At 39.8% G+C, this 13,497-nt stretch overlaps 1 protein-coding gene across 1 annotated transcript in view; it reads right to left on the bottom strand.

Moving 5' to 3' along the window:
- usp21 (ubiquitin specific peptidase 21) overlaps positions 1-13,497 on the bottom strand; it is a 29,745-nt gene that overhangs the window by 12,705 nt on the left and 3,543 nt on the right. The window contains 5 exon segments of the mRNA XM_034171493.1: positions 8,348-8,455; positions 8,542-8,620; positions 9,702-9,889; positions 9,984-10,048; positions 12,760-12,879. Coding sequence (XP_034027384.1) covers positions 8,348-8,455; positions 8,542-8,620; positions 9,702-9,889; positions 9,984-10,048; positions 12,760-12,879 — 560 coding nt within the window.

Genomic DNA, 13,497 nt, shown 5'->3' with positions numbered 1-13,497 from the left:
GTTCGGGTGACACGTTCTGTTTCCAGCTTTTCTGTTGGCGCGCGGCGCCATGTTTGTAGTCTGTAAAAAACACGCGGCCCCATGTTTGTAGTCTGTTAATAAACGCGACTAAAAGAGTCTTAATGTGAGAAGTTTTGGCTCGTCTTTTCGCCAAAAGACAACTTCTACACGCCATTACTTATTTTTCTGCCTACGTCTGACTTCTACTCATTACATTTTCACACAAGTATCTGTACTTTCTATTCCTTACATTTTTAAAACAAACAGCCTCGTTACTCTTGGCTTCAGTGTAATGTTTATATATATATATATATATATATATATATATATATATATATATATATATATATATATATATATATATATATATATATATATATATATATATATATATATATATTTCACGTCATGTGCGCCTGTAATCAACTTTTCTGCAGCACGGCTTTGCTTTGAACCGTGAACCAATCGAAGCAGTGGTTCGCAGATTGAAGCAATGCTTCGACCTATTGCTTCGTTTATTCTTTCTTTCTTTCGCTTAATTTTCCCCCGCTAAAACCCTAAAGAGCATACTTCTGTGAGTATTATTTACCTTTTTTATGTTAAACCGACCTGTTATGGTCTTCTGAAACAGTTGATAGATGTATTTTATAACTTAAAAACAGGAGCGACGCTAACGCGTTAGCATGTCTATGGCATTTTCAATGTTAAAACTTAGCATTAAGCAATTGCAGCTCTCATCACGTTTGGGTGCATTTGTTTTCAAATTGTAATATTTCTTAAATTTATTTTTGTTTATATATTAATAATCTAATGATTATTATATACAATTTTAGAGAAAGAGGCAAAAAGAACCTGAATAGAAACACAACAGAAAATATAAAAGCAACTAACAATGAACATACATAAATAAATACATAAATAAATAAATAAATGTTTCCTGTGAACACCTAGTGACTCTTACACCTCCACTTCATCCCTGTCTTATTTAATGACAGTTTGTTTTGGTCAAACCATATTTTTAATGTGTTAATTTCTTCAGTGATTTCCTCCAGAACTATCTGCCAAACTAGAAAATTGCTGCATCCTAGTAAGAGCAGAATACTACTGGAATGAATTTGAACAAGGAAAGTTGTGGGGGGTTTTTTCCTTCACTAAATGGATGCTGTACTCACTGCAGTTTATTGTCTGGAATAGTCCCAGATTGCATTTCAGAGCTTCTAGAATTGAAACATTTTCTTGCAGGTGGTGTTGGGGGTGATTTTGAAAAAATGAGGTGGGCTTCATAGATAATTGGCAAAGCTTCTGGGGAAAACCTGGTCTTGTTAGGAGAGACGGCATCCATCCCACTTTGGATGGAGCAGCTCTCATTTCTAGAAATCTGGCCAATTTTCTTAAATCCTCCAAACCGTGACTATCCAGGGTTGGGACCAGGAAGCACAGTTGTAGTCTTACACACCCCTCTGCAGCTTCTCTCCCCCTGCCATCCCCTCATTACCCCATCCCCGTAGAGACGGTGCCTGCTCCCAGACTACCAATAACCAGCAAAAATCTATTTAAGCATAAAAATTCAAAAAGAAAAAATAATATAGCACCTTCAACTGCACCACAGACTAAAACAGTTAAATGTGGTCTATTAAACATTAGGTCTCTCTCTTCTAAGTCCCTGTTGGTAAATGATATAATAATTGATCAACATATTGATTTATTCTGCCTTACAGAAACCTGGTTACAGCAGGATGAATATGTTAGTTTAAATGAGTCAACACCCCCGAGTCACACTAACTGTCAGAATGCTCGTAGCACGGACCGGGGCGGAGGATTAGCAGCAATCTTCCATTCCAGCTTATTAATTAATCAAAAACCCAGACAGAGCTTTAATTCATTTGAAAGCTTGACTCTTAGTCTTGTCCATCCAAATTGGAAGTCCCAAAAAACAGTTTTATTTGTTATTATCTATCGTCCACCTGGTCGTTACTGTGAGTTTCTCTGTGAATTTTCAGACCTTTTGTCTGACTTAGTGCTTAGCTCAGATAAGATAATTATAGTGGGCGATTTTAACATCCACACAGATGCTGAGAATGACAGCCTCAACACTGCATTTAATCTATTATTAGACTCTATTGGCTTTGCTCAAAAAGTAAATGAGTCCACCCACCACTTTAATCATATCTTAGATCTTGTTCTGACTTATGGTTTGGAAATAGAAGACTTAACAGTATTCCCTGAAAACTCCCTTCTGTCTGATCATTTCTTAATAACATTTACATTTACTCTGATGGACTACCCAGCAGTGGGGAATAAGTTTCATTACACTAGACGTCTTTCAGAAAGCGCTGTAACTAGGTTTAAGGATATGATTCCTTCTTTATGTTCTCTAATGCCATATACCAACACAGTGCAGAGTAGCTACCTAAACTCTGTAAGTGAGATAGAGTATCTCGTCAATAGTTTTACATCCTCATTGAAGACAACTTTGGATGCTGTAGCTCCTCTAAAAAAGAGAGTTTTAAATCAGAAGTGCCTGACTCCGTGGTATAACTCACAAACTCGTAGCTTAAAGCAGATAACCCGTAAGTTGGAGAGGAAATGGCGTCTCACTAATTTAGAAGATCTTCACTTAGCCTGGAAAAAGAGTCTGTTGCTCTATAAAAAAGCCCTCCGTAAAGCTAGGACATCTTTCTACTCATCACTAATTGAAGAAAATAAGAACAACCCCAGGTTTCTTTTCAGCACTGTAGCCAGGCTGACAAAGAGTCAGAGCTCTATTGAGCTGAGTATTCCATTAACTTTAACTAGTAATGACTTCATGACTTTCTTTGCTAACAAAATTTTAACTATTAGAGAAAAAATTACTCATAACCATCCCAAAGACGTATCGTTATCTTTGGCTGCTTTCAGTGATGCCGGTATTTGGTTAGACTCTTTCTCTCCGATTGTTCTGTCTGAGTTATTTTCATTAGTTACTTCATCCAAACCATCAACATGTTTATTAGACCCCATTCCTACCAGGCTGCTCAAGGAAGCCCTACCATTATTTAATGCTTCGATCTTAAATATGATCAATCTATCTTTGTTAGTTGGCTATGTACCACAGGCTTTTAAGGTGGCAGTAATTAAACCATTACTTAAAAAGCCATCACTTGACCCAGCTATCTTAGCTAATTATAGGCCAATCTCCAACCTTCCTTTTCTCTCAAAAATTCTTGAAAGGGTAGTTGTAAAACAGCTAACTGATCATCTGCAGAGGAATGGTCTATTTGAAGAGTTTCAGTCAGGTTTTAGAATTCATCATAGTACAGAAACAGCATTAGTGAAGGTTACAAATGATCTTCTTATGGCCTCGGACAGTGGACTCATCTCTGTGCTTGTTCTGTTAGACCTCAGTGCTGCTTTTGATACTGTTGACCATAAAATTTTATTACAGAGATTAGAGCATGCCATAGGTATTAAAGGCACTGCGCTGCGGTGGTTTGAATCATATTTGTCTAATAGATTACAATTTGTTCATGTAAATGGGGAATCTTCTTCACAGACTAAAGTTAATTATGGAGTTCCACAAGGTTCTGTGCTAGGACCAATTTTATTCACTTTATACATGCTTCCCTTAGGCAGTATTATTAGACGGTATTGCTTAAATTTTCATTGTTACGCAGATGATACCCAGCTTTATCTATCCATGAAGCCAGAGGACACACACCAATTAGCTAAACTGCAGGATTGTCTTACAGACATAAAGACATGGATGACCTCTAATTTCCTGCTTTTAAACTCAGATAAAACTGAAGTTATTGTACTTGGCCCCACAAATCTTAGAAACATGATGTCTAACCAGATCCTTACTCTGGATGGCATTACCCTGACCTCTAGTAATACTGTGAGAAATCTTGGAGTCATTTTTGATCAGGATATGTCATTCAAAGCGCATATTAAACAAATATGTAGGACTGCTTTTTTGCATTTACGCAATATCTCTAAAATCAGAAAGGTCTTGTCTCAGAGTGATGCTGAAAAACTAATTCATGCATTTATTTCCTCTAGGCTGGACTATTGTAATTCATTATTATCAGGTTGTCCTAAAAGTTCCCTAAAAAGCCTTCAGTTAATTCAAAATGCTGCAGCTAGAGTACTGACGGGGACTAGAAGGAGAGAGCATATCTCACCCATATTGGCCTCTCTTCATTGGCTTCCTGTTAATTCTAGAATAGAATTTAAAATTCTTCTTCTTACTTATAAGGTTTTGAATAATCAGGTCCCATCTTATCTTAGGGACCTCGTAGTATCATATCACCCCAATAGAGCGCTTCGCTCTCAGACTGCAGGCTTACTTGTAGTTCCTAGGGTTTGTAAGAGTAGAATGGGAGGCAGAGCCTTCAGCTTTCAGGCTCCTCTCCTGTGGAACCAGCTCCCAATTCAGATCAGGGAGACAGACACCCTCTCTACTTTTAAGATTAGGCTTAAAACTTTCCTTTTTGCTAAAGCTTATAGTTAGGGCTGGATCAGGTGACCCTGAACCATCCCTTAGTTATGCTGCTATAGACGTAGACTGCTGGGGGGTTCCCATGATGCACTGTTTCTTTCTCTTTTTGCTCTGTATGCACCACTCTGCATTTAATCATTAGTGATCGATCTCTGCTCCCCTCCACAGCATGTCTTTTTCCTGGTTCTCTCCCTCAGCCCCAACCAGTCCCAGCAGAAGGCTGCCCCTCCCTGAGCCTGGTTCTGCTGGAGGTTTCTTCCTGTTAAAAGGGAGTTTTTCCTTCCCACTGTAGCCAAGTGCTTGCTCACAGGGGATCGTTTTGACCGTTGGGGTTTTACATAATTATTGTATGGCCTTGCCTTACAATATAAAGCGCCTTGGGGCAACTGTTTGTTGTGATTTGGCGTTATATAAAAAATTGATTGATTGATTGATTGATTTTGTGTTTTGGGTCTTGGGCCACATGTAGAACAAATGAGTTTTTAAATTAAGCTTTCAATTCATATAGTGGCATCTACCTTTTTTTTTTTTTTTTTTAAAGGTTACTTTATACTTTTATACTTTAAGTAGGTTTTGGAGCACATACTTTTTCACTTTTACTTGAGTAAAGAGGTCAAGTTGATACTTCAACACAGTGTTTTTAAACTGCAGTATCTATACTTCTACTTAAGTAACAATGTGTGTACTTTTGACACCACTGGCCATGTACCTGACCTCCACAGTTCACTTCAGAGCAGAGTTTGCCAAACTTTTCTCTCTTTTCCCTCTTGTATTCTGTATTTGCATGTAAATCCCAAAACGCTTGAAATATTATATTGCCTTTTCCCTCACTCTATCTACCAACTTGGACAAGTTATTATTACTTTTTTTAATAAACAGTGGGAAAACACAAACCTGCTGTGGTGTTTTGTCCTGACTGTACATATTAGTGCACGCACAAACACAGCTCTGCCTGTGCAGCCATTAAATGTGAAATTCAGAATTTGGTATGGGTGTGTGATGAAGGCCAGCAGGAGTCACTGTGTATATGGTCGTCACTGAGCCTCACTTGCCCGACAGCCAAAGGACACTCTGGCCACTCACGCTAGAGTCTGGCTTTTAGCCAAACGGACAGAGCTTCCGCCTCCCATGCTGGAGATCGTGAGTTTGCATCCCAAAAGATGCACATTCCTGAATCATCCAGCAGGTGGCATGCGGACTGTGGAATGATTTTCTGACACCCGGTGTTTCAAAGGCTTTATAATGTTGTGACACAGTGTTTCAAGTAATTTGTGTCATCGACAAAAAAGCTCACGCACATTTTATCGTTCTTTTACTTTCCCATTCGGTAATATAATTCCTCCCATATTCTCTTTGCAGAAGATGCTCTAACTTATTAGCTCACACATCTACAGGATATTATGCAGACCAAACACAGAATATTTATTGATTTATATGGTGCATCAAAGTTCACAAGATTTTAATCAGTTTGGGTTCATTATAATCCCTCTCAAGGAAGACATATAACATGATAACATTTACAGCTTTTGAGTTATTGCTCACACAACGTGGTGAGGATAGACTAACCCACATGTTAACCTACACCCAGGTCCATAAGTAGTTGGACAGTGACTTTTGTCAATGTTTCACTGACTTGTGTAAAGAAAACTGGCTGTAAACAGGAAAAGTTGCATCTGAAAAGAGGCATCAGAGAGGCCAAGGCTGCCTACAAGAAAAAGATAGAGGACCACTTCGCTGTGAATGACCCCAGAAGGATGTGGCAGGGAATAAATCATATAACCAACTACAGAAGCAGCAACCCAGGAAATGCTAGGTCTGATGCCTTGCTGGCAGAGGAGCTGAACCGCTTCTTTGCCCGCTTCGAAGCAGACAGACCAGCAGCAACTCCACACCCACCACCCTCCAGCACTAGCACACTAACACTTCAGGAACACGAAGTGAGACGTGTGCTGAAGGCGGTGAACCCCAGGAAGGCGGCTGGCCCCGATAGTGTACCTGGAAAGGTACTGAAAGTGTGTGCTGACCAACTGGCTGGAGTTTTCACCTGCATCTTCAACCTGTCCCTGTCACAGGCCATCATTACACTCTGCCTCAAATCTTCCACCATCATTCCAGTCCCAAAGAAGTCAGCAGTGGAGAGCATCAATGACTACAGGTCTGTTGCACTTACGCCTGTGGTCATGAAGTGCTGTGAAAGACTGGTCTCTCAGCACATCGGAGCCTGTCTGCCTCCCACTCTGGACCCCCACCAGTTTGCCTACAGGGCAAACCGCTCCACAGAGGATGCTATCACCACAGCTCTCCACACCGCACTGAGCCACCTGGAGCACAAGGGGAGCTATGTGAGGATGCTCTTCCTGGACTTCAGCTCAGCCTTCAACCACATCATCCCGGAGATTCTGGTCCAGAAACTGACACATCTGGGCATCTCGACCCCAATCCACCAGTGGATCAAGGACTTCCTCACAAACTGCCCACAGTCTGTGAAACTGTCCTCCACCATCACACTCAGCACCGGTTCCCCTCAAGGCTGTGTACTGAGCCCCCTCCTGTTCACCCTTTACACGCACGACTGCTCCCCGACCCATCCCACAAACACCATCATAAAGTTTGCGGATGATACCACCGTGATTGGGCTCACCTCAGGGGGGGATGAGTCTGATTACAGGGACGAGGTCAATCGACTGACAGCGTGGTGTTCAGCTAACAACCTGACGCTGAACACCACAAAAACAAAAGAAATAATCCTGGACTTCAGGAAGAACAGGGCTGACCCAGCCCCACTCTACATCCAAGGGGACTGTGTGGAAAGGGTCAGCTCCATCAGGTTCCTGGGAGTGCAGCTCTCTGACAGCCTCTCCTGGACTGCAAACACCACAGTGGTGGTGAAGAAAGCCCAGCAGCGACTCCACTTCCTGAGGGTGCTCAGGAGAAACAATCTGGAGGAGAAGCTGCTGATGTTGTTCTACAGAGCCACCATCGAGAACATCCTGACGCATCACAGCGTGGTACAAGGGGTGCACAGCAGCAGACAGGAGAGCACTGCAGAGGGTGATCAAAACGGCCCAGGGGATCACTGGCTGCTCTCTGCCCAGCCTGGAAGACATTGCCAGCTCTCGCTACCTCAGCAGAGCTGCCAGCATCAGCAAAGACACATCCCACCCCAGCAACCACCTGTTTGACCTACTACCCTCCAGCCAACGGTATAGGTCAATCAAAACTAGGACAAACAGACTCAGGGACAGCTTTCTCCCCAGAGCGATCACTGCACTGAACAATAACAAATCACTCTAAACCACACCTTCAAGTTTCTTGTGCAATATCTGTAAACCATGTGCAATATTCCCGTGCAATATGATTCCACAGTTGTATATAATTCTCATTTTACATTGTACTTGGTCCACATTTTATTTTATCTTATTTTATTAGTCGTACATATACTCTAAATAATTTATTGTTAAATTGTATTATCTTTTATTTGGCTAAATATTACTTGCACCTTGGAAAAGCACCTTTTTGGAGTTGCACTCAAATCTCGTTGCAATGCAAATTACAATGACAAAGGCGATTCTGATTCTGAGTAATAATACTTACATTTGTTTTGTCTTAATAATAATAATAATAATAATCATAATAATAATACCAATTTATTAATTATTACTATTATCATATAAATGTTCTGTCCAGTTACTTATGGATCTGACTGTACATTTTTCTTCTACAAATTAAGCCAAACATTTTACATCCTTTTTCCCCACATATCTTTTTTTAAATTCACATATCATTTCTACATTAACAGATCAAATGGCATATTTGAAACAACAGTACACACGTGAAAAAAAGTACTGAGTCAAGGAGGTGCAATATTACCGCAGTCAACAGGTCCGTAAGGTCCCAGGTCCAGATTAGTGAGTGGGAAGGACACACACACTGTGCTTTTACTGATGGACCACCGTGAGGTTGTAAAACGTTTCAAATCTGATCAAGAATGTTAAGAATTGTCAGAACCGCCCACAAACAAATATTAACTGCTTGTATGTTTGAAAAGACACTGCCAAGGATACGGATCACAATGACCTGTGGAAACCTCTGAATGGACAGCCGCTTGGTGCTCTCTGTCCGCCTCTTACACCTCTCACACATCTGAAACAACAATGGATTATTTGTAAGACATTTACCAGACATTGGAGTGTGGAACAATCCCTCAAGATAATTGGACAAACACTGCTACAGTATGTACTTAGGGATCAAGCAGACCTACTAATTTAATTAACTACAGCAATTCATTTCACAGACACTTACATTTAGATTATATCAAAATAACATACTGGAAAAACATCCTGTGGGATTTGGTCCAAATTCAATGCTTTTATAGATATATCTATATATTAAAAGCCAAGTGGCCTCTGTGTACGCGTATGCATGCACATACGTGTGTGTAGCTTTGGTCAAGGATAAACTGACATTTTCCGTTTTGTTCTGCTTATGTATTTTGGGTCAAGGATGAACACCACCAAAATGGAACGTTGACAGGACTATTTTTGGAGAAACTACGAATATTAGCTAATTACAGTTTACAAATGGATGTTGATAATTACATTCTGGACGCACACACCATTCCAGCAGGGGATGGTAAATCATCAATATATTAAAAGCAAAGTGGCCTCTGTATATGTATAAGCGTGCGTGTACCTTTGAACATGGAGAAACTGGGGAGAGCTGACATTTGCCGGTTGGTATGCTTATGTATTATTGGATCAAGGATGAATGCTGCCAAAATGGAACATTAATAGGACTAATATTTTTGGAGAAACTGCGGATATTCATTAACAACACTGAACAATGGATGTTGATAATTACATTCTGGACTCACACGCCATTCCAAATATAGAAACTTTGCATAATTTATTACCACCATAGATTATATATATACTCGTGTGTATATATATATATATATATATATATATACATATATACATACATACACTCAACAAAAATATAAACGCAACACTTTTAACTGCATCATAGTGAGCCTTAGAACTTTTCAGCCTACCCTCATATATTCATGTAAATATTTTATATTAGTCTCATGTGTTGATCAAAATTGTGATTCAAGGTTTGGTTGGGTCCCAGATTGATTTTTCAAATTTCAAAGTGGGCCCCAGTGTTCCTACGTGTGGAACGCTGATGCCCATCACAGTTTGTCTGCTTGACATTAACTCACTGGAGAATTCTCTCTGTCCAGTTTCTCCTCCTGGGAAAAGAGGTCGAGACACTCCTTCAGCGTGACCTCCCCAGCTGAGCTTGTTTTGGGAATGGGCAGCGACAGATCGCAAAACACGTCGAAGGTGGTGGAGGAGTGAGAGCACACTGAACAATGCAGGGAGCTGCGCAGCTGTCCAGAGAACAGGTCTGTGAAAGGAACATAGTCAGAATCAAGTACCACAGATAAGAACATACTGCAGACAAATGTGAAGCGTCTCCATGTCTGTGCAGATTTTCTTACCTACTATTTTACTGTCATCTCTCTCCAAGTGCTTCTTCCACATGGCAGCAGCCTCTTCGGCAATCCTAAATAATTATAATCATAGGAAATATAACACCTGGGAATGAAACAGTTTAGAAACTAATTGTTCAATTACTTTTGGTCTTAAAAAAATCGTGTGTGTGCATATGTTTTTTTTTGGGGGGGGGGGGGGGGGGGGGGGGGTTGCACATAAAATATATTGTGATTTTTACAACACTCGCCTGATGACATACAGTGCCTTGCAAAAGTGTTCAACCTCTGAAAGCATTATGTATTTAAAGAAAAAAAAAAACTGCAATAAATAAATAAATTAAGGGATGATACAAGATTGTTTTCAAGTCAGGTCAGTGGCTAGTTCTTTAAAAACCAATTACCAGTCAACAGAAAGAGTACGGTACAACTCAGCAGGGCACCCTCAAAATCAGGGTGGTTGTCCACAAAGGAGAGTAGTGAGGGATGCCACTGAAGGAGTTACAAGCTTCAGTGGCTGTGATTTGAGAAACTGTGCAACTTTGTCCTGTTGCTATATCAGTCAACTTTGTCCTGTTGCTATATCAGTCAGTTTCATGGTCAATTGGAACAGATAAAGCCTTAAAAAGAAACTGTGCAATATCTCAGCTATAGTTTGGGGACATTTTAGCCAGAATTTCCTATGTCATCTGTGCAGTGGTGGGCACAGCTAACTGAAAAGTTAACTTTTATACTGCTAAACAGATAAACTGTTAAAAAAAATAGTGGAACTTACAGCTAACCACTAAGTTTAGTATTGACTCGGTACATTGTCGGCTACTGATAAGCCAGTAACAACACTGCTAAACCGACATGTACTGCAATAATAATTAAAAAAAAAATCCCCCAAACCCAGAACTCCCATAATGCATTGCAGCAGCAATCGACAGTGTATTTGCTTTAAAAACAGTGTGTACGTGCAAATCTAAACTTTTTTCTTTAGTGAAAAGACACTTATTGCTGTATTTTTATGTAAAGACAAAACTTGCGTCGGTTTTCTTCAGTGGCGAAGCTTATAATGAGATTTTTATGTAAAGTTTCTGTGAAAGCTCTCAGTTGTCCAGGTGGTTTCCATAGTAGAGAAGCTTCTCTACTATTTTTAGGTAAAGACACAACTTTTCTTCCTTCGGTGGGGAAGCTAATGATGAGGTTTAGATTTTACCAGGCACATTAAATGCAACACGGGTGAGCTGCTGCAATGCATTATGAGAGTTCAGGGTTTGTTTTTGTTTTTTTAATTATTGTTTTTGTAGTACATGTTGGTTTAGCAGTGGTGTTAGTGTTACAGATTCATTGTGTTTTTATAGTTCAAGTAGCATAGTTAGTTTGGTGAAGAGTTATGTTGTGACCATGAGTGAAAAGTGCCTTGCCTTTGATGTCTTCTGCCACTGTCTGCATTGTTGTGGGTGAAAAGTAAGTGTAGCAGTCCCGCCCCATTCTGCTGGGGGAGGGCTGAGCTTGTCACAGTGGCCTGACTGTTGCATGACACACAACAGACAGGAACTAACATGTATGATTTTAGGGTTTACAAATGTTTTTATCGTTAAGCTTTACTCACTATGCCAGCAAAAAAAAAAAATAAATAAATAAATAAATGTTAGCAGACTGAAAGTCAGCAGAACTAAGTTTAGGGGTGGAAGCTAATTGGTCCGCCGATGGTATTCAAGATTAGCTGAAAAGCTAATCCAGTAACAAAAAAGTTCAAAAGTTTATTTACGGATTGTGTGGCTCAAGGATACTAACTGTGTCTAAAGAAAACAATGTATAATTTAGCTACATTGGCTAAGTATTAAAGAATCAAAACACTGGCCCACCAGCGAGTGTAAATGAGTTTGTCTATATGTGGTGCTGCAATAGACTGGCGTCCTGTCCAGGCTGTACCACACCTCTCGTCCTATGGCGGTTGGGATAAGCCCCAGTCCCCGGCCATAACACTTGATTGGCAGTGATTGAATAGATAGATAAATGTGTCCATCACCTACAGTTTATTAACATGACTCAGTCATTAAATGCTATCTTCTTAAATACTATCTACTTGAAACTCACCAAAATAAAAAGGCATATGAGAATAAATTCTTTAAAACATGGTTTACTTTGATGTACTACATTAGAAAAGTAAGCCATGAATTTCTGATTGTTTCACTCAAATCCACACAACCCTGCAGAAAGCATTCTGTCTGAATTTGTTTGCCAAAGAAAAAGAAAGCAAGGAAAATGGTCATGATAGACACGCAATGAATGGGGTCTGTGTGAGAGAGAGAGAGAGAGAGAGAGAGAGAGAGAGAGAGAGAGAGAGAGAGAGCACAAATGCTTCCTCACACAAATGTACTGAAATGTGTTATTTTCTGATTGTTCAACTGAGGTCATCCCGTGACACGATCCCGGAGAAAATCTCAAATAATTAAATCCACAGCACAAAGGATCTCCATCTCTGGATTTGACGTTATACGTAACTTGAAAACAGCTCGTCTGTCAGTTTCTTCAAAGCCTAGGTTTAGTTGCAACTAAGGTCACCGGTGTTTGATTTTAAAAAATTATATAAATTAGGCTAATTTTTAATGTCATAAAACAATAATAATAAAGCCTATAAAATCACAAAGGAGGTGAAGACTTTCACACGGCACTGTCAAGTTAAAAAGTGACGATTTGCATGATGAGCTCGTATTTTTATTTGCTTAATTTCTAATATGGGGAGGGGCGAGACAGCTAAAATAAAAATAATATGACAATAAGAACAAGTACACACCTGAATTTGACATATTTTTGTTCAGGCTCTTTCCCCGTTCGTCGAACATACGGCCGTCGGTTGATTTCTGTGTGCAGCTTGTCCAGAAGAAACCTGAGGAACTCCTGAGCATCCTGTTGACTGAGTACACAACAAAAACAGTGATCTTTGTTAACATCGCAGAGGCGTGTCACCGCTTCTCTCAGAAATATACAAAAACAAAGTCAAGCATCTGTTCTGGTAGTAAAGCAATGAATTTGTCCCAGTGAAACTGCATAACAATTATCACCCATAAAAATCAAAAAGTAATGGATGAATTTCAGCAAGTTAAGTTTTTTCTTACCACTGTCACCAGTGTGCTTGATCTAGGGGTTGGTAAGGTTAGACCTTACTTGTGTGAAGCGCCTTGAGGCAGATTTGTTGTGACTTGGCACTATATAAAATAAATAAATTGAATTGTGAGCCTGTAAGACCTCAGCTGTTTAAAATTATATCCGATCACGTTTGCAATTTTTTCAAAAATTCCAATTTTTGAATTTCAAAATTCTGGAAAACTTCACAGGGCTCTAAAATATTGAGATAGCATCAGTGCTTTGTCCCAAAACAAACCACTTTGAGGGAAGACAACTTATAAGTCAACTCACATGAACTCAGGTGTGTCGACAGTCAACAAGAGAACTTTTGTGCACATCAGGATTAAAATTGGTAGAGTCATGTTTACAAAGTGTTACGCTGTCACAAACATGACTACAAACCAGC

The sequence above is a fragment of the Thalassophryne amazonica genome, chromosome 6 (genome assembly GCF_902500255.1).
Source record: "Thalassophryne amazonica chromosome 6, fThaAma1.1, whole genome shotgun sequence".
Lineage (NCBI taxonomy): Eukaryota > Metazoa > Chordata > Actinopteri > Batrachoidiformes > Batrachoididae > Thalassophryne > Thalassophryne amazonica.
Note: the sequence above shows the minus strand (reverse complement) of the source record. Positions and strands in the feature narration are given on the sequence as shown.